This window comes from Ambystoma mexicanum, chromosome 5q (genome assembly GCF_040938575.1).
Source record: "Ambystoma mexicanum isolate Mex_15411 chromosome 5q, UKY_AmexF1_1, whole genome shotgun sequence".
NCBI lineage: Eukaryota > Metazoa > Chordata > Amphibia > Caudata > Ambystomatidae > Ambystoma > Ambystoma mexicanum.
Window position 1 is genome coordinate 1,163,090,089 of NC_090933.1, and position 22,118 is coordinate 1,163,112,206.

At 49.4% G+C, this 22,118-nt stretch overlaps 1 protein-coding gene across 4 annotated transcripts in view; it reads left to right on the forward strand.

Annotated features, from left to right (window-relative positions):
• Positions 1-22,118, forward strand: part of KHDRBS3 (KH RNA binding domain containing, signal transduction associated 3) — a 515,298-nt gene that overhangs the window by 175,167 nt on the left and 318,013 nt on the right. For all 4 annotated transcript variants that reach the window (XR_011278673.1, XR_011278672.1, XM_069621670.1 and 1 more), the window contains exon 3: positions 2,878-2,994. Coding sequence is in view for 2 of the 4 variants with exons in the window: in XM_069621670.1 (XP_069477771.1) it covers positions 2,878-2,994 (117 nt within the window). In the remaining 2 variants the exon portion in view is untranslated. The remainder of the gene's footprint in view (positions 1-2,877; positions 2,995-22,118) is intronic.

The window sequence follows — 22,118 nt, forward strand, 5'->3', positions numbered from 1 at the left end:
ACGTCGGGCAATAGAACGAGTTAACTCAGAAGCTCCTCACAACTCTGTCACATTCAGAGACCTGAAAGGGAAACCGGCCAATTGCCGTCCCGCATAGTAATTCGTAGCCACCTGTCTTTGCAGCCGTCTCTCCCTCTGAGCCCCCCCTTTACCTCCATACTTCTCTAAGCACTTATTCTTATCAGTGGTCCCTTGACCACTGATAACAGCTCGTCTGTCCCCCACTTTTCCCTTCTGTTCTCTCCTCCCCCTCCCGCCTCAGCACTATCTTGACAGTGATCGACCTTCAACTGCTAGTCACTTGTTTAGTTCCTCTCCTCAACCCTTCTCTCCTCTCCCCTCACCCCCCTCCCACTTCCCCCTCCTCTTGTCACTCTTACACTGCAAAAATTGTTGTCAGGCATAGGGCCTCATTACGACCCAGGCGGTAAGTTACCGCCTGGGTCGTACCTTTACCACCATGGCGTAAACTATGTTTACGCCATGGTGGTTGGCGGACTTACCGCCCCATTCCGAGGTGAGTGGGGTGGTAAGTCCCCATTAACCCATTTACCCTTCCCCATTCCCATTTTTGCCCCATAGGGCATAATGGGAGTGGGGAAGGCGTTAATTACGCCACCGTAAATTACGGTGGCGTAATTAACAACAAGGTCCCTTAGCGCCATGCTTTTAGCAGGTGTTAAAACCTCCATGGCGCTAAGGGACCTCGGAATCAGGCGGTAAGGGTCGGCGCAGTTTACGCCGCCGTAAACCCCTTACCGCCTGGGTCCTAATGCTACTGCTAGTTTTGTCTCCCCTCTCCCCCCCTCCTCTCCCTTATTGTTCTATGCACTTGTACTATCTGTCATGATTTGATAGTACATTTTTCACATTCTGTATTGTTTCAAGGACTTGTAAGAATGTACGTGTATTTCTCCCATGTTCCCTCCCTCCTTGAAGCGCTTTGAAACAAATTGTGTATAGGCACTATACAAATAAACAATCAATATCAAAAAGCAAATGTTCCCGATGGATTGCCTCATGTATTTTAGAGGTTTATTCCATTCAAGGCCTTAAACCCCGGAAAGGCATCCATGCTTATCTTGTACGTGGCAAAGAGACTGCTGTTGCCTTCCAAAAGTATGTGCCTTGGGAGTCCATCGCCAATGCGGCTACGTGGGCTTCCCCGTCAGCTTTTTGTAAGCATTACTGCTTAGACTTGAGCTCCAGGGCTAATGCCCAATTCGCTCCGGCTTCTCTTAACTTATTCCAGTAAAGTTTTTTTTTTTTTTCCCATCCACTCATACTAACTGGTGCGTGCTTGGGAATCTCCCACAAGTATGGAGGAAAAGGGACGGCACGTAGGAGTATGACAAAGTTACTCACCGTAGTGACCATCTTACTCCTAGTCCATAGTCCCCTTTCATCCATACGCCCGCCGGCCGTCCCCTCTAAAATGTATCCTCTATTATTACTTAAATGGTATCAGACCTTGCAATAGAAAAGGACTGAAGGGCGATGCACAGGGCGGAGTTCAGGAGGGCAGGGTTACAGCCACATGCTGTGGCCCCGCGTAAAAATAGGACAAAAATTCAAAGTTTTGGATGCTTTTTGACAAAAGTGCTTCTGTCCTGTCCCGAAGGACGGAATGTCCCACAAGTATGGAGGAAAGGGGACTATGGACTGGGACTAAGATAGTCACTACAGTGAGTAACTTTGTTATAAGTCTCCATACACAATCTTACTTTATTTTTGTTTTCTGAGATCAGACAACCCACCTTAAGCTGCTTTCCCCCAGATTCAATATGGGCGGTTTAAAGTGCTTGGTGATATCACACATTGCCCAGAATAGCTGCTTGTCTGCACAGTTGTTTTTCTCAATCTCTTTAGCTTGTTAGCCTTGCGCTGGCGACACAGAAGTGAGAGCAGGTGGTGGGAATGTGTTGGTGACATTTCTGTACTCGAACTTTGACCGAGCAGTTTTCAAAAGGTTTTTGCACTGCACCTTGCACACATGGTCCTGCTACCCTCGCCCTCATTTAATGGCACATATCCACTGTGTAAGTGAAAAGAGTGATTGGCAAGTGTCAATATCGTTACAGACAGATTAGTTGTCTTGCGCATCACACTGCAGAAAGTGAGCAGCTACAAATGCCTTCACAACATCGCAAACATCCGTTACATATCCCACGGAGTGCAGGTAACAGTATTCCACCAAGCAGTACTTTGCTGGCACAATGAACGAGACTTCCTTCAAAATACAAACTATTTTGATACCTATTTAACAATCCACAGACTGGAGACTACACGTACTTCAAGGGATGGCGCACAGGAATGTGCTTGCTACGCATACCTTAGTGCAGATTTAAGGAGAAATATTCAAAAACGACAGTAAGGAAACCTGATGCCAATTCCACATTAAAGGCTTGCAGCATTGAACTGTAACACCTACGCAATGAACATGATTATACATGGAAAACGACACTGCACCAATCATTTGTGAAGTGAAGAAACGGGTTTTTTTCTGATAGTGGGGGGAACAATACAACTCAAGGGAAAAGCTCTGGAATGGCGCTTGGGATAATGTGTTCACAGAAATGGTGGGGTACAGGTTCTGGTCAAATGCAAAATATACTGATAACACAGGTTCATCGAACAGTCATATAGCCTATGGTTATTCACACCGTTCTGCTTTTTCCATTATAAAACTCTGACTGCAAGTCTCAGAATACAAAAAAGAAAAAAGCAAGACTGGATAAGTACCTACAGATTGGAATAGTTCATGTACTCTCTACATTCTTGGAATTCTAGAGTTGGATCATTTATCATGGTAATATTTTAGTGTGTGTTGAATTACTTTGCAGTTCCAAAACATGCAGTGTACTTTGTGTCTTGCAGTTCAACTTTGTTGGCAAACTTTTGGGTCCAAGAGGTAATTCTTTGAAGCGTTTACAGGAAGACACACTTACAAAAATGTCTATACTGGGAAAAGGCTCAATGAGAGATAAAGCAAAGGTAAGCTTTCATTTCATGTTTTCTTCACTGTGATCTATAACCTATCCTGTCAATATGTTTTCTCTACCGTAAATGTTGGGCTATCAAAAAGCTCAGTGCCAACCACCTATTTCATTAATTACATGCATTTTTCAATGTTCAATTTTTCTGATTGTTTGATGATCACTTTAATTGGAATATATTTAATTATATAATATGGAATCTCTATATTAGTCAAGCAAATACAGCGCTTCCACAGTGTCAATGCATGATTTGAAGCTAATGGTAAATTGGTTTTGTATTATCATTTGCTAATCTGTGCAAAGATTCCCAACTTTTATATGACAAAATCATAACATTGGTGCTTATGCCAATGTCAACAATATTTTGAATGGTACATAGGCTGTCATTGGTATGACTTGGTAGCACTGTATGCCAGTTTGAAAGTGATGTACTCCTACGTCCCGGCCCCTTTCCATCATACTTGTGGGACATTTCGTCCTTCGGGATGGAACTCTGGAGCACTTTTGTAAAAAGCATCAAAAATTGAACTTTTGTCCCTCTATTTTTACGCAGGGTACCGCACGTGGCCATAACCGCGCCCTCCTGAGCTCCGACCCGCACATCGCCCTTCAGTCCTTTTCTCCGCACGGTCAAGGCTGGATGCACTTGCATCACCAGGAAATGTTTTCTTATTCCCATTGTCCTTCCTGCTCCGTTTTCACGGTCACTTGGTCCTCCGTCTAATGCGGAGCGTCTGAGATTTGTGTCCTGTTCTTCATGCGAACGTCGTATCGCCAGGGCGGATCCTCATTCTCTCTGCTTGGAGTGTGTGGCCGGGACCATTGTTGGGTGTTTTTACTGCAATTCCCTCTCCGGCCGAGCACTCCAACGTCGTCTTCTTCGGTGGGAGGAAGTGTTTCAGCACATTCCTCCTCCTCATTTCGAGCCTTTCATTGACGAAAAGAAGAAACGCCCGGTAAGTTCCTTACTTTTTAGGGTGCCCTGGCCAGGGGACTCCTTCCCGGGGTCTTCCAGGTCCGGGAGGGGCTTGAGTAGCTAGCTCTGTTACCAGGGGATCCTGTGAGGTGCCTCATAGGCCTAATAGGCGCACCAGAGTTTTCTCTGAGGGTTCTCATGACGGACCTGCCAATACGGACCACGTTCCGAGGATCACCTGTTAGGTGCTAAAGTTCAATCTAATTCTTCTGGGATACCAAGGTTCGTTCCGAGGTCTCCATTTCTGGAGCTTTCCACACAGACACCGGGGTACGTCCTGTGGTGTCAGTTTCTGGAGCTTTCTGTACAGAGACACGGCTTGAGGCCCCTCTCGAGGGAGCTACCCGTACTTGGGTGAAACCCAAGGTTTCTCTTCTTGAGGCTAAGGTCTGTATCGACAAAACTGAGAGACCTGCTTTGAAGGTCTTGTCTGTGAGGTGGATTCCTCAACATTACCGTGCTCAGGGGCGCGGTGATACTGGTTCTGTCGAGGGGGCAAAGAGGGTGGCCATAGACTGTAACTCCTCCATAACCGGCTCTGCCGAGCATCCTTGTGTCAAGGCTAAGGTGTTGCTTAAGTCCCCTGACCTGCCTGAGCGGACAACTACCTCATCTACACATGTGACGCAGTTCTCTTCAGGTGTCTGGCGGCCCAAACCTCATGGTCCACGACGGCCATTTTAAATACTTCATACACCTACGCTCACATCGGGTGCTTGGGACCTTCTTTTTGGGGCTGAGCAGCCGTTTCCACATCACATGGACAGCAAAAATCTTCTGCTCTTCTTATGAGTGGCGCACTCGGGCACTGCTGCCTCATGCTGTCTTGCTTCCTCCTTCTTCTGCTCCACTGGTCTATGTGGACCCGGTCAGTGGCGGGCCTTCCTGGCAACCATCTTCATTGTGTTTGTGGGGGTATGCCCCTTATGAGCGGCTAATGCCCGCCCCTAGCACCTAAACTTTCATCAGAGGATGCGTTTTTTGGGAATTTCAGAGGCTCATGCACTCTGACCCCATGAACGAGTATTTTAAGCGTCTTTTCAAGGAAATTTACCCTGAACCTCCTGTTCCACCTTCCGTCCCAGCGGTTTCTACATGCCCTGCGGTGGTGCCACCTCTTCCTCTTCGCCCACTTGCGGCTCTTCCTCCTCGCCCACCTGCGGCTCTTCCTCCTCTACCGTCCCCCATAAAGAAGACACTGGCAGAGTCGGATAGCATTTTAAAACATGAGGCGTACTAGGTGTCTGTTTCCGATTCGCCGGATGACCCTCAATCAGATCAGGATACTGATGAGCAGCCCCGCTGTGTCGGAGCATTCCATGAATGGGTCCTGGATATCATGGCCCTCCTTGATATTCCAGTACCTGAGGCCCCCGCTCCACAGGAAGGAGTGCCTTCGGGAGCGTTTACCCTGTCACCTCAAGAGCACACCGGCCTGTTCCTCTAAAAGGATATTTTGGCTGAATCCCGTAAGGTCTGGGATAAGCCCTATACCCGGCTACACATCAATAAAAGAATTGGCGCTTGATACAGGCTTCACACCTCTGAGTAGATAGCCTTATCGTCTTGTCCGATCCCTTCCTCAACGGTGGTGGCTGCGGCCACGCTTCAATCCAAGCCGGCCTCTACTACCGCGACGGATGCGGGTCAGATTCTGTCCAGAGAAAGCAAGATTCGGGACTCCTTGGGCAACAAAGTCTTTGCCAATTCAGCACTCCAACTTTGTCAAGCGAACACCAAGCTCATCCTGGCAGCAGCTAATCTGAGGCTGTGGAAAGAGTTGGCCAATTTCCAGAAGTGTATTTCTGTGGATAGGCTAGATGACTTTAAGGCTGGTTAGTCAGACGCCAGTGTGTTGGCACAGGATCTACTGGAAGCTGCGGCACACAACAAAGATACCTCAGCTCAAGGCCTTATGGTGGGAATAGAAGCCTCCCGCCAGGCATGGCTCCATACAACAAAGTTTTCGAAGGAGGTGCAAGATAAGTTTCTGGACCTTCCTTTCGACAGCAAGGAATTGTTTTATTCTTCTACAGATGAGAAACTTACAAAGACTAAGGCGTGCACCCAACCCGACAAATCTTTGTCGGTCCTTGCGAAGGCCCCAGCTAAGGCCCCTTATACACAGTGGTCAGGGTCTCAGACTCGATCCTTCGCTGGCTTCAGGGTGTTTCAGGACCCCCGTGCGTGCTGAACTGAAGCTCAATTGGCAGCACTCGCCAAACGCAACGATGACAAGGTGGTCGATTTTTCTCTCGGCCATCAGATTCCTCTCCAGGCTCAAGTAGTCTCCTTGCCGACAAATCCGTCAAATGATATTCTTTGTCGGTCTCACGAGACTCCGGTGGGAGACGAATCTTCTCTCATCTGGATGCGTGGCAGACCATAACCGACGACCGGTGGGTTTTGTCCATCGCTCGGGCGGGCTTTCGGTGCAGCTCCCCCCCCACCCAACCCCACCCTTCAACAGTCTGGGTCGCCCTCCCTCAGAGCCGAGGTACAGAAACATCTAGACATCCGGGTGGTGGAACCAATTCCCCTTGGGGAGCAAAGGCAGGGCTTCTTCTCCCGTCTGTTCAGTGCCCAAACCCAACCAGGCTGGCCTGCGCACTATCTTCTGAACCCCCGTTGAAGAAACCACGCCCTGCGGAGAAGAGGTCTTCGGGAAACCATTCCGCAAGGGAATCTTCACTGAAGAAAACCTCATCGTCAAAAAAGGAGAGAAAGGAGAAGTCGAGATCCTCCTCAGGTGATGACCATAGATCATCCTCGACTCGAGAGTCTGAGAAACACAGGTCAAGTTCAAAATAGGCGGTAACGCCTCAGGGAGCTGCGCAGATACCACCATCGTTGACGGGAGGGCGATCGTCGACTCCCTCACTACCAATGACACAGTTGGTTTCGTCTATTGTTATGCCGCAGGTGGTGGCTATGACGACGGCTGGCCCGGCTTTAGCCTCGTCGACGGAGATCCCGCAGGAGGCCTGGCGACCAGAGGTATTCAGCTCGGTTTTACCGGAATCCTTGCTGCAACAGGAGGCGGCTTTGTCTGTATCCTTTGTGGACGAGGAGTGTGAGAGGATAGCTGGGCCTGCAGAGCTCAGGTTACAAGGGGTTAGCAAGCTGACTCTTTCCAGCGGGACAAATATCCCGGTTACAACCCCTCTTCTTAAGCTGCAGTCTATTCTATAACTGGAAGTTCTATCCACGTTGCAGACCTTGTTCAAGAAATTGGATGAGAAATTACCTCAAGTGGCAGCTCCGACCATCGACCATATCGACCGTCGACGAACCTGGCCCTTCCCGTCGGCCAGCTCCGACGGTGTCGACGGCAGTACCGGCACGTGAGGACCTCACAGGTACACGCCCAGAGGAAGGAGAGCTGCCGGACTCGGACAGAAGGTCCTTATCGGATATTTCGTTATCCCCCTCTAGGGATACAACCTGGAGTCGGAAGCAGAATTCGAAGCCCCAAGGAGCCCAGCTCAGCCGTCTCCCCCGACGACATTGGGTCGTTCCATGCCACGATGAGCAAAGCGTGTACCGAATTCGGATTGGCTCAAGTGGAAGAGAAAAAAAAGACTGTTTTCTATTCGACCACATGGGAAAGAGAAGGAGGTCGGTGTTCTCAGTACCCATCCTGGATCATGTGTGGCAGGAGGGTTTACAGACGGTGCGTCATCCTTTCTCGGAGCCCGCAATAAGGTAGGCTAGAGAAGAAATTTAAGGCTCCAGAATCCACCCCAAAATGTCTAACCTCCCAGCCAGCCCCAGAGTCAGTGGTGTCAGCGGCTGCAGCGAGAAAAGCAAGGTCCCAGCACAAATGCACAACTCCTCCGGAGAAGGTGTTGTCGGTGGGTGCACGACTCCTCTGGCAAGAAGGTGTTGTCGGTGGGTGCAATGACGGTGAAGGCGGCCAACTCTCTGGCTATAATGGCCAGGTATGATAGAGAGATGTGGCACCGGTTGGCAGCCATACCAGAACGTCTCCCAGAAGTACACAGGAAAGCGGCGATGTTACTCGTCCGAGAGGGTGAAGAGGCCTCAAATCATTCTATAAATATTTCTGTGGACCTCGGAGAATCAGGATTTAAGGAAGTCAACAACGGGGTGGTTCTACGGAGCCAATGGTGGCTTAAATACACCAACTGTAGACCTGAGGTGCAATACAAGGTGCTGGATATGCCCTTTGAGGGATACCTTCTGTTCGGCGAAAAGGTGGATGAGGCCTTAAAGGGCATGAATGAGGACTCTGACATGGCACGTTCTTTGGGTGCCCTCCAGAGTGGAAGGAATTTTTGTTCTTTTTGCCCCTTTAGAGGGGCATCAAGGAACTCCCGATTCTCAACATCAAGGGACAGGTCTTTCAATAGGCCGGTGTACTCCTCGCAGGGCTACAGGCGGGCTTCTCAATCCGCGAAACGACACTGAGACTGCCAGACCTCCTGGAAGAGGACGGGCTACTCGTCGTCGTCGAAAGATAAGCAGGCCAAAGACCAGCAATGACGGGCATCAGAACGTCCTGGGAGGCAGGGCATCGCATTCTGTCGACGAATGAGAGCAAATAACCACGGGTCAGTGGGTGCTGGACACTGTAAGGTTTGGACATTCCCTGCAATTCAAATGCGTGGCCAGCCCAAAAACGACGTGGATAGGACACAAAAGTGTCGAAGTTTTCCTATGGAAAAACGGCTTTATAAGAGTACCGAGGGTTCCCAGTCTGACGACAGGGAATATTCTAAGCATGTGAATCCATGAAAGATACCAATGCTGGAGAAATGGAGTTACAGGTAAGAAACTATTCCCTTCTCTTCCCCAAGAGAAATTGAAGATGATCACGCCTTGCCAAATAAAGTCCTCTCTTCAAAATGGCGACTGGCTCAGTGTGGTGGACCTTCAGGACGCTTACATGCACATCTTGATATTGAGGCTGCATCGGAAGAACCTCTGTCTCTCCCTGGGAGAGGAGCACTTTCAGTTCTGTGTGCTCCCTTTTGGTCTCAGCTTGGCACTGCGTGACTGTCATGGTCATCGAGCCAAGGACGCAGACCTTACAGGGTCACACACACAGGGGGCCCGGACAGACACAGTCGCACAGGCTCATAAAGAACAAGAAAGAAGACATTCATTTGGGTAAGAAATACTTTTAATATGGACCATGGCACTTTCATTTCAGGTGCATAGCGTATTTAACATGGAACTTTCATCTTTAAAGTGTATTCTTGGGTGGGGCTACTGCTATTGGATTACCTTGCACGTGCTGACTCACTAGGAGTGGCAGGGTGTGGCAGGCAAGCCAAGTCTAGTGGGCGTTCCCACGATCACAGCTATAAAAGCTGCTCCGATCCCTGAGGCAGACGCTTCGCGTTGTTCTGCACTTCCATGCAGCGTAAAGCTCACCGCCGCCTGGGATTCAACTTACCTTAGGAAATCTTTTCTCCTGCCTCCATACTCACCTGAGGGATCCTGCTTACGCCTGTGCACATCTTCATCTTGGCATCGCGGCTCACTTCCAAATCTTCCGGGATGCTGAAATCTTCATCGAGACACTGCAGCGCGATGCGCATCACCCGCGACCGCAGCACCTGCAAATAACAATGAAAGGCAAGGTTAGACACTAAAAATAGATTACGTTTAAGGTTGCGCTACCACCGAACCTCACGCTTTCCCTTAAACTATCACTCACCTGTTGTCGCACATTGCGGTTTCAGTCATCTTGCTCCCGGCCGTGTTCTGTGCCTCCACCGCTGCTTTGGGCCGCATTTCCAGCTATTGGGAAGAAAACAGAAGAGAAAACGTTATTCAGGAATTAACCGCATCGAGAGCAATAATACCACGACAGAAAACAGAAATGGGAAAAGGCAAGAGACATTGAAAGAAAACAGAAAGGGGAAAAGGCAAGAGACATTGAGAGAAACTTACCACCAACCAGGAGAAGCATAGTCGCAGCTGGACTGGACTATTACTTACCAGGGATCAGTGAAGGAACTATATCCCATCAACAAGCGCCCCTGCCAGAAGTAGCAGGACGGAGAGCTCATCATCCATACTTACCAGGAGCAGTGCCACCAATTGTCTCCGCCCACAGCTTATTCGTAGGGTGAGAGCCCTGAAGGGGGAGATCTAATTCCTGTGAGGGCTGCAACCGTGCCCCAATGCCTCCGCAGAGACCAGGTTAACGTAACAGTGTCTTTATGAAGATGTCGGTCATCACAGCTTTCCTCCGGCTACAGGGAGTTCATTTTTATCCATATTTGGTCGATTTGCTGCTACGGAGCCCTGGCATAAGACAGCATTAATCAGTCTTCAGTCTCTCCTCCAGCTCCTGTTTCTCCTTTGACTGACTGTGAACTGGCGGAAATCTTCTATGAAGGTCTCTCAGGACATGATTTTCCTGGGTTTCCTTTGGAACACAGTCAGTACCAAGGTGTTCCTAATGGCGGACAGGATGGCGGACAGGATTGCGGACCTATCGGCCACGTGTCGGCTCTTCCTCCAGTCCTCGCACATGATGGCTTGGTGGTTCCAGAGACTTTTGGGCCTTATGGCCTCTTGCGTACTGGCTCTTCCTCTTGCATGTCTGATGAGATGTACCCAGATGGCTCTTCGGAACTCTTGGTCTCAGTTTTCCGATCCGGATTCCAAGATAATTCCGGTTCCGTCCTTTATGTCGAACGATCTGGAATTGTGGGCTTCGGCCGACAACATTTCAGTGCGGGCCTCCTTCCAGGAGCCCTGCCCACAAGTGACGATCACCACAGACTCCTCCTTTTTGGGGTGAGGTGTGACGCTGGGTCACCTCGAAGTTTTCGATCTTTGGAAAATTCAGGACAGGCAGTTTCATATCAATTATCTGGAACTCCTGGCTGTCTTTTTGGCGCTCATGGCTTTTCAGCCGTCCATCACGAACAAGACAGTTCACATTCGAACAGACAATTTGGTGGCAATGTTTTATGTTAACAAGCGTGGCGCCACGTCACCTCTCCTGGTGGACCTAGCTAAACAGATTTCGGAATGGGCCATCCAGCACAAGGTTTGGCTGCTTGCTGTGCACATTCCGGGCCACATCAATGTGACTCCAGAATCGCTCAGTCGCCAATCTGCAGCCAGTTACGAGTGGGAATTGAACACAGATGTCCTCTGTGCCATTATTCGCCAATGGGCACTCCAGAAGTCGACCTATTTGCAACGTTTGCAACTAACAAACTTTCTCTTTATGCATCCAGAAACAGGCTTGTTGTTTCCTCCCTAGGGGACGCTCTTGAGATTCCGTGGCACAACATGAAGGCTTATGCGTTTCCTCCACTGCCTCCAATTCATCGATCGCTCTGCAAGCTCAGGAGGTCATCAAATTGCACTCTCCTCCTCAGAGCTCCTTAGTGGCCAGCCAGATTCTGGTTCTCGGAACTTCAGCATCTGTCGATTCTTCCTCCGATCAGACTGCAGTTGATTCCCGACCTGCTTCATCAGTGCGATCAACAGATGTGGCACCCCTCCCCACAATCGTTCAGCTTGGTGGCCTGGTGCCTGAATTCAGATCTTTAGCGCAGTTTAATTTGTCCGAGGACAATATGCGTATTATTCAAGCCGCCAGAAAGCCCTCTACGAGGTCTCAATATGGGAGAAAATGGCTCAGTTTTTGTCAATGGTGCTTAGCTAAGCAACTGGATCCTAGGCTTGGTACGGAGGACACCGTTCTCTCTTTTGTGTCCCACCTTGCAGCTTTGGGCATTCATGTTTTCTCTTGCAGAACTTATTTATTGGCCATTGCGGCCTACCTGTCCACTGACTGCTTTTCCTTTTCACTGACCAATCCAGTCATTAAAAGGCATTTTGCGGGTCTTCTGCATCTTTTTCCACAGGTGCGCACCCCTCATCCGAAATGGGATCTGAATGGGATCTGAATGTGGTACTTACTTCGTTGTGCGCATAAGCCACTTGAACCACTGGCCACTACCGATCTGAAATACCTTTCTTGGAAGGTGGCCTTCCTAATCGCAGTGACATCGGCGAGGAGAGTGAGTTCTAAGCTCTGTCTGTGGAACATCCGTTCCTTACTTTCTATAAAGATAAGGTGGTGTTTCTGCCTAAGGGGCTCCTCGCAACTCTTCGTCACATTTGGCGATCCTAAAGGGAAACTGGCTTCCAAGGCGACCATCTCCCGATGGATTGCCTCCTGCATCTCGGAAGCCTACAGCATAGGCTTCAACCCCTCAAAGGCATCCATGCTCATCTTGTACGTGGCAAAGCGGCTGCTGTTGCCTTTCAGAAGTATGTTCCTTGGGAAACCATCGCCAAGGCGGCTACATGGGCATCCCCGTCAGCTTTTTGTAAGCATTATTGCTTGGACCTGAGCTCCAGGGCTGATGCCCAGTTTGGCCAGGCTGTCCTAAAAAATGTGTTCCTGTAAGGGGTTTCCATCCACCCATTTCAATTCAGGTGCGTCCTTGGGAATTTCCCACAAGTATGGAGGAAAGGGGATGGGACGTAGGAGTATAACAAAGTTACTCACCGAAGTGACTGTCTTACTCCTAGTCCATAGTCCCCTTTACTCCATACGCCCGCCAGCCGTCCCTTCTAAAAAGTATCCTCTAATTTTGCTTAAATGGGCTCAAACCTTGCGATAGAAAAGGACTGAAGGGCGATGCGCAGATCAGAGCTGCTCAGGAGGGCCGGGTTATGGGCACGTGCAGTACCCACGTAAAAATAGGACAAACCTTTTCAATTTTTGATGCATTTTGGATAAGTGCTCCAGTCCTGTTCCGAAGGACGGAATGTCCCACAAGTATGGATGAAAGTGGACTATGGACTAGGAGTAAGACAGTAACTACGGTGAGTAACTTTCTTATTTCTGCACAGCTCAAATATCCAAAGTGGCAAAGACCATATTGTAGGCTGGCTGATGGATCTGGGGTTAAATTGGAGGCTGGGTGCCACTATCTACTGCATAATACATGCCCCTGAAGTGGTTTCTGCAGGATACCCAAAGTCCACCAGTCCATGACCTGCCTTAGGTCCTTAGCACCCTTAAGGAGCCTTGCCAACACCGGGCTGTCCAAGGCAATCTGTGTTTACACTCACCAATATTCAAGACGAGGTGTAAGGAAGGGTTATTGCTCGAGCGTATTCCCCAAAGAAGACCCTTGCCCACTACTGTGATATATCCTTGTGTTTATCGTGTAGAATATATTGATATCAAAAAATAGTTTGAATGTACTCCTACATGTTTGATGCCTTTGAAATGCAACCTGATAAATTGCAACTTGGATTTCAGTCTTCTCTAAGGAAATTAGAATAGAATACTGTAAACCTTAAAACGAGTATTGTTATAAGCTTTTGGAGCAGGATATTGATTTATTATTAATAATAGTGAAAGTGTTAATTAATTTAGTTTTTTCAAATGTTACAGAAAGCACCGTGTGCAGCATTAAAATCCTGTGAACTTGAAAAACGTAAATGTCAGCCAAACTGAAGTCAGTTTACATTATGATAAAAATCCATTAGTCCTCCCATTAGACAAGGAATATGTTCACACCTCTATTAATGTACTACTTAGAACAAGCCATGGGAAATGAATGCAACAGCTTTTTTTAATTTTATTTAAGACCATAGATATCCAAATGCAAGTATTTTGTCATGACACTCAAATCCACTGATTTTCTTTCAAGCTAATCTGAATGATTACCAGTGTCTTGATTAATAGATTTCTGGCTGACAAGGTAGGTGCATTTACAGAAACATATGTCTACTAAAGGCCCAATAACCCATGACCATGAAAAGAACTTAAATCGACCTGGTCCACTAGGCATGAGCTAATGAAGAATAGATCATTAAATTATGGATGGCTTCTGTTGATATTTATCAGCACAAACATATGAAATTTGGCCTAAATGTCAACTTTAAACATGACAAATGAGAACTGGAAATAGTTTGTTGGATTGGTTTTTGCACTAAAAAACACAGATACAGATCTGTATTCAGCTGCAAAAGGAGAATAAAATGCATACAAAATGTATATTTTGTGCATACATTGCATATTTTAATAACATCAATATCTGCAAATTGATGACCACCAATTTATATAATTGGTTTCAGATTATTCTCACAAGTCCAAATATGTCAGTCATGTAAAATATCTTTATTCACATAGAATATCCAAAAACCAATTACAATAATAAATATTTATAAACAAGAATGGTTCAAAAACAGAAGCAAGTTTTGCAATGCAGTCATGTGTACTTGACCCAAAAAAGATCAAACATAATTGTATACCTAATTGTTTGGATATAAATAAATTAAGCAAACCCAAGAGAAACACAAAGCAAATTCCAGCAAATATGACTACCAACAGAAATCTAGGGATACCTAGAGAGGCAAATGTGGGCCAAAGTTTGGCGCAATCTACTGAATCGAATGCCGCTACTAAGTTCATGAAGTCCATGAAAGTGACTTATACATTTTCTTTCCTCACAAACATAGAGTGCAATTTGACCAAGTCCAGATTAAGCGCTTGTAGTTATGTACCCAGACCTGCCCTGAAAGTAAATTGAGTGTGAGAAAGTATATACTCCTCCGTCCCTTTTCCTCCATACTTGTGGGACATTCCCATTTTAATTGTATTCCCTTTTGTCCTTCCTTCCTGCTGCGGTTCCTCTGTCATCTTGTCCTCCGTCTATGCCAGAGCGACTGGGATTTGTGTCCTGTTCTTCATGCGAACGTCGCTTCGCTAGGGTGGATCCCCACTCTCTTTGCTTGGAGTGCCTAGGCCCGGTACATCGTTGGGGATTTGAGTTTCTACTGCGACTCCCTCTCCATCCGGGCACTCCAGCGTCCTCTTCTTTGGTGGGAGGAGGTGTTTCAGCACATTCCTCCACCTCATTTCCTGCTTTTCATCGACGAAAAGAAGAAATGCCCGGTAATTTCTTTACTTTTTAGAGCGCCCTGGCCAGGGGACTCCTTCCCGGGTCTTACAGGTCCGGGAGGGGCTTGTGTAGCTCTGTGACCAGGGGTTCCCCTGGGGTGCCCCAGGGGCCCAACAGGCGTACTGGAGTATTCTCCGAAGGTTGCCGCAACGGACCTACCAGTACCGGACATCGTTCCGAGGTTCACCATTTGGGTGCTAAGGTTAAGCCCAGCTCGTCTGTGGCGCTGGATATTAGGGTTCGCTCTTAGGTCTACATTTCTGGAGCTTTCCATACCGAGTCACAGCTCGAGCCCCTCTTGAGGGAGCTTTACGTACCGGGTTAAAAACTGAGGTTCATCTTGTTGAGGCTAAAGTTAGCACCGACGGATCCGAGAGACCCTCTTTGAAGGTCTTGTCAGTGAGGTATATCCCTCAACCGTCCCACGCTCAGAGTCGTGCTGGTACCGGTTCTGTCAAGGGGGCAAAGAGGGCAGTCACGGACCATTACCTCTCCACTACCGGCTCTGCCGAGGTTCCGCCGCGGGAGGCTAAGATTTTGGCTGGTTCTAAGATGTCCAGTAAACATCCGAGACCACCCAGTACCGGCCATGCCATGGATCCTTGTGTCAATGCTAAGGTGTTGCTTAAGTCCCCTAACTCCCCTGAGGAGACAATTGCCTCATCTCCACATGTGATGCAGTTCTCCTCAGGTGTCGACAAAATGGCGGCCCAACCTCCATGGTCCACGGCGGCCATTTTGGATACCTCTTACACTGACGTTCACGCCGTCTGGTGCTGGGAGCATTCCTTTTGGGGCTGAGCAGCTTTTTGCACGCCATGTGGACAACAGAAATCCGTTCCATACGTTATTTGACTGGCGCGCTCGGGCACCGCTGCCTCATACAGTCTTGCTACCTCCTGCTTCCGATACACTGGTTTATGTGGACCCGCCAGTGGTGGGCCTTCATGGCAACCATCCTCCTTGCGTTCATTGGGGTATGCCCCTCACGAGTGGCCTCTGCCTGTATCAACGCCAAAGCCTTCGGCTTAGCTTGAGGTTTTTGGGAAGTTTCAGATGCTCATGCACTTTGACCCTATGAAGGTGCATTTCAAGCGTGTGTTGAGGGAAATGTACTCTGAGCTTTCTGTCCCGCCTTCGGCGCTGACTGTTCCGATGCAGGTTGCGGTGGTGCCACTCCCTCCACCGCTTCCTTCTGGACCTCCTCCATCTCTTCCTCCTCTGCCCCGGTTGCCTCCTATAGATGAGACACTGGTGGACCGGGAAAACACTTTAAACCTGAGACCGTATGCGTGGTGGACCAGTCTTCTGTTCCCGCCCCGTTGGATGATCCTCAAGCAGGTCAGGACAGCGATGAGCAGCCCCGCTCAGTGAGAGCATTCCATGCCCGGGTCCTCAATATGATGCCCCTCCTTGACATTCCAGTACATGAGGCTCCCAATCCTAAGGCCTGAGGCCCCCAATCCTCAGGAAGGGGTGCTTTCGCGAGCATTTACCCTGTCAACGCAGGAGCGCGCCGGCCTGTACCTCCAGAAGGGCGTCTTGGCAGAGGCCCGTATAGTCTGGGATAAACCCAACACTGGCCTACACATCAACAAGAGAATTGAGGTTTGATACAAGCTTCACACCTCTAAGGAGATAGCCTTATCGGCTTGTCCGCTCCCATCTTCAACTGTGGTGAGTGCGGCCATCCACCAGTCCAAGCCGGCCTTTGCATCTTCGATGGCAGTGGCCCAAATCCTATCCAAGGAGGATACATTTTTGGACTCCTTGGTAAAGGTTTTTGCCAATTCGGCGCTCCAACTTCGTCAAGCGAACACCGAGCTCATCTTGGCACAGCCAATCTGAGGCTGCGGAGTTAGCTGATTTCAAGGAGTGCATTCCTGCGGATGGGCTAGATGACTTTAAAGCCGGTTTGTCGGACGCCACAGGATCTACTGGAAGCTGCGACACACCATGTGGAAATCTCAGCTTGAGGCCTTATGGTGGGGGTTAACACCTCCCGTCAGGCGTGGCTCCACGCGAGGAAGTTTTCAAAGGAAGTGAAAGACAAAGTACTGGACCTTCCTTTCGATGGCAAGGAATTGTTTCATTCTTCTACCGACGAGGAACTCACAAAGACAAAGTGAGTACCCAAACCGTCAAATCTTTATCGGTTTTGGCGAAAGCTCCAGCTAAGGCCCCTTATACACAGAGGTCGGGGTCCCAGAGTCGATCCTTCTCTGGGTTCAGGGGTTTTCAGGATCATCATGCGCGCCGAACAGAAGATCCGGTTGGCGGGACCCGCTGAAGAAAACAATGGCAAGGTGGATGTTTTTTCTCTCGGCCATCAGCCTCTTCTCCAGAGCCAACAAATCCACAAAATTATATTTTTTGTCGGTCGCACGAGACTCCGGTTGGAGGACGAATCTTGTCTCATCTGGAGGCATGGCAGACCATCACCGAAGACCGGTGGGTTTTGTCCATTGCTCAGGCGGCCTTTCGCTTGCACCTACTCCACCCTTCAACCCTTCCTTCCAATAGATCGGGACACCCTCCCTCAGAGCCGAGGTACAGAAACTTCTAGACCTCACGGTGGTGGAGCCTGGGAGCCAGCGGAGGGCTTCTACTCTCGTCTGTTCACAGTGCCCAACCCAACCAGGCTGGCCAGCGCACTATCCTCGATCTTTCCCAGTTCAAACTTTCTCTTTCCCAAGAGAAATTCAAGATGATCACGCCTTACCAACTAAAGTCCTCTCTTCAGAAGGCCAACTGGCTCAGTGTAGTGGACCTTCAGGACGCATACATGCACATCCTGATATGGAGGCTGCATCGGAAATATCAGCAGCTTTCTCTGGGAGGAGAACATTTTCAGTTCTGTGTGTGCCCTTTTGTTCTCGGTTCGGCTCAGCGTGTCTTTACGAAGATGATGACGCTCATCGCGCTTTCCCCCAGCTACAGGGCGTTCATGTATATCTGTATTTGGACGACTGGCTCATGCGCAGTCCTTGCCCACAGACGGCATTGAACAATCTCTAGTCTCTCCTTCAGCTCCTGTTCCATCTTGGGCTGTGAGTGAATTGGTGGAAATCGTCCATGACGGTCTCTCAAGACCTGATTTTCCTGGGTTTCCTTTGGAATATAGTAAGTACCAGGGTGTTCCTAACATGGTGGACGGGATTGCAGACCTATCAATCATGTTGCAGCTCTTCCTCCAGTCCTCGCACATGACGGCCTGGTGGTTTCTGAGACTTCTGGGACTCATGGCTTCTTGCGTGATAGCCCTACAGCTTGCACGTCCGAAGATGAGGTGTACTCAGCTGGCTCTTCAGAGCTGTTAGTCTCAGACTTCGGGCCCTGATTCCAAGATGAAGTTCCATCCTTCATGACGGCGGATCTACAATGGTGGTCTTCCACCAGCAATCTTTCATTGGGGGCCTACTTTCAGGAGCCCTGCCGACAAGTGACGGTTACCCTGGACTCCTCCCTTCTGGGATGGGGAGCGACGCTGTGTCACCTTGAAGTATTCAACCTATGGACGCTTCAGGACAGGCAGTTCCACATCAATTATCTGGAGCTCCTGGCCTTTTTTGTGGCGCTGAAATTTTTCAACCGTCTACCACCAACAAGGTAGTCCGTATTCGCACAGACAATTCTGTGGCTATGTTTTACATCAATAATCAGGGTGGCACCAAGTCACCTCTCCTTGTGGACCTAGCCAAACAAATTTGGGACTTGGCCATTCAGTACAAGGCTCATGGCAGTACACGTTCCGGGTCACATCAATGTAACTGCAGACTCACTCAGCTGTCAGTCGCAGCCAGCTAGGAGTGGGAAATTAATAGCAATGTTCTCTCCAACATTTCTCACCAATGGGGCACTCCAGAAGTGGACCTCTTTGAGACTTTTACAAACAGGAAACTTCCTCTGTATGCATCCAGGGACGGCCTCGGAGCGTCCTCCTTGGGAGTCACACTCGAGATTCCGTGGCACAACATGAAGACTTATGCTTTTCGTCCATTGCCTCTGATTCATCAATCACTCTGCAAGCTCAAGAGCCCATCAAATTGCACTCTCCTCTTCATAGCTCCATGGTGGCCAGCCAGATTCTGGTTCTCGGAACTTCAGCATCTGTCGATTCTTCCTCCGATCATAACTGCTACTGATTCCCAACCTTCTTCACCAGAAGGACCACCAGCTGTGGCACCTCTCCTCACAATCGTTTAGCTTGGCGGCCTGGTGCCTGAATTCAGATCTTTAGCTCAGTTCAGTGTGTCAGAGGACAATATGCTATGTTATCCAAGCGGCCAGAAAACCTTATATGAAGGCTCTATATAAGAGCAAATGGCTTAGTTTTTGCCACTCGTGCTTAGCTAAATAGATTCAACCCATGCACGCTACGGTTGACACTGTTCTATCATTCGTGCCGCACCTCGCAGCTTCGGTCATTCATTTTCTGTCTTGCAGAACTTACTTATCTGCCATTGCGGTCTACCTGTCCACGGACAGCTGTTCCTTTTCATTGACTAATCTGGTCATTAAAAGACATTTTGCGGGTCTTCTTCACCTCTTCCCGCCGATTCACACCCCTCATCCCAAATGGGATTTGTTCTCCAGCATGGGGTCTGGCTCATGAATATTCCCCGTCGTCCGGCTGGGAATCCTCGGTAAAGAAAAATCAGTATCAGTTTCGTTTCTGATCTGTCTTTCGTAGTAGTAACCAATCACTGATCTCTGTGTCATACTGACCACAGCCAATGACTGCCATCTCCCTAAGCCCCGCCTCTGGCAGCCATCTTCAGATTTTTACCGCACGTTCAAGTGTTGGGATCCTCGTGCTATTGCTCTCGAGCTTTAGTGCTTTTTTCGCGTTTTTTCCTAGGAAAATGTTCTCTTTTTCGGTCAAAAGAGCCTCAAGCTCCACCGTTTCTTTATCCGATCAACGGGGACCTGTGTCGGATTCTTCTACGCCCCTCAAGGGTGAAGACTTCGTTGAGCCACGCTTTTGGAGGACTCCAGAAGTTTCTCAGGCCCATCTCGATCATGGCCCAGGAGAAGGGAAGCTCGACGCCCGTAAAGCTGTTCAGGGTCTGCCACCATGTTCTACATCAGGAAGCAGGGCGGTACCAGATCCCCAGCCCTGTCCAAGGAGGCTCAGGATCTGTGGCATTGGGCCGTCGCCTAAGAGATGTTTCTGGTGCCGTTTCATCTGGCAGCGATAAAAAAAAAACATTGCCGACTCGCTCAGCAGGGAGCTGCGCTCGTGCCACGAGTGGGAACTGCGACAGGATCTAGTGGACCGCCTCTTCCGACGGTGGGGCACACCCCAGATCGATCTGTTTGCGACAGCGACAAACTCCAAGTGCCGGAGGTTCGCCAGCAGGTTTCCCCAGCCGAGGAGCATGGGCGATGCTTTCTCGTTCCCCTGGGAGGGCCTGTTCCTATATGCGTTCCCTCCATTGCCGCTGCTGATCCGGCTCATCAACCAGCTCAAGAGGTCACGGTGCAGGATGATCCTCGTGGCACCTGCGTGGCCGAGGCAGATGTAGTTCTCGGACCTTCTGGACTTGTCAGCGTCCCCGCCAATCAAGCTGCCAGTGGACGCAGATCTTCTCTCCAGGAAAGGAGGCGCCATCCTACACCACGACCCGAAGTCGCTGAACTTGCAGGCCTGGCTCCTGCAGCGTTAGAGTTTGGAGGTTACGACATACCGGCCGACTGCAGAGAGGTTCTTGCAAAGGCCAGGGCGTCCTCAATTCTTAAATGCTATGGACACAAATGGAAGAGGTTCTCTGTCTGGTGCCACGCACAGAAGATTAACCCTCTACGGATTACGGCTCCTCAAGTACTGCCGTACCTGCTGATGCTGGCCAAGGCTGGGCTGGCGCACGCTTCCATCAAGATTCATCTTGCTGCGATCTCCCGATACACCAGAACCACGGGGCGTACGGACGTCTTTGTGGTCTCATCGTCTGGTGAAAGAATTCATGAAGGGACTGTTCAGATCGTTCCCGCCGGTGAAGGCCCCGGCCCCGGCGTGGGAGCTCAACGTGGTGCTGACCAAGCTCATGTGACCTCCGTTCGAGCCTCTACACTCAGCTCCGTTGAAGTTCTTGTCGTGGAAAACAGCGTTTCTTGTGGCCATCACCTCTGCACGACAGGTGGGAGAGATCCAGGCCCTTTCCTGCAAGCCCCCCTACTTGACTTTTCTCGACACGAGGGTAGTGCTCAGGACGCACCCCTCCTTCATGCCCAAGGTGCCGTTGGACTTCCACCTCAACGAACCCTTGGTGTTACCTGTTTTCTTCCCGTTGCCTTCGTCACCGGCTGAAAGGACTTTGCACTCGCTGGATGTGGCTAGAGCGCTGAAGTTCTACGTGGACTGCACAAAGAATTTTCGGAAGACGTCACAACTTTTTGTGAACTTTGGACCTGTCAATCAGGGGAAGGCTCTCTCGAAGGCTTCCATTTCCAGATGGCTCTCCGCTGTATCATGTACTGTCATCGGTTGGCAAACCGACCGCTGCCTGGCCGTCCGAGTGCCCATTCCACCAGAGCGATCGCAGCTACCACGGCGTTCCTATCTGGTGTGCCCTTGCTGTACATCTGCGGGGCTGCTACGTGGAGGTTGACGCACACCTTCACGAAATTCTACTGCGTCGATCAGGATTCCAGGGAGGAGTCCAGGGTCGGCCAAGCAGTGCTGCGCAACCTGTTCGCCTAAGGTGAGCCTGGTGAGGAGGTAAGAATGCTTAATGTTGAGTTTTGGATGTAATGCTTAATGTTGAGCCTTTGCCACCTCCCGTGGTTGTGCATTTGTGTACTGCTATGCATTCTTTTATTCATGAGCATGTGAATCCATGCCAGACCCCATGCTGGAGAAGGAACAAGTTACTTACCTGTAACTGTTGTTCTCCAGCATGGGTCTGGCATGGATTCACATGCGAACCCTCTCGCCTACCCCTCTGCGGCTCTTCACTTGGTCATACTGCCACTTCACGTGCTACCAAATCTGAAGATGGCTGCCAGAGGCGGGGCTTAGGGAGATTGCAGTCATTGGCTGTGGTCAGTATGACGCAGAGATCAGTGATTGGTTACTACTACGAAAGACAGATCAGAAACGAAACTGATACTGATTTTTCTTTACAGAGGATTCCCCGCCTGACGACGGGGAATATTCATGAGCATGTGAATCCATGCCAGACCCATGCTGGAGAACAACAGTTACAGGTAAGTAACTTGTTC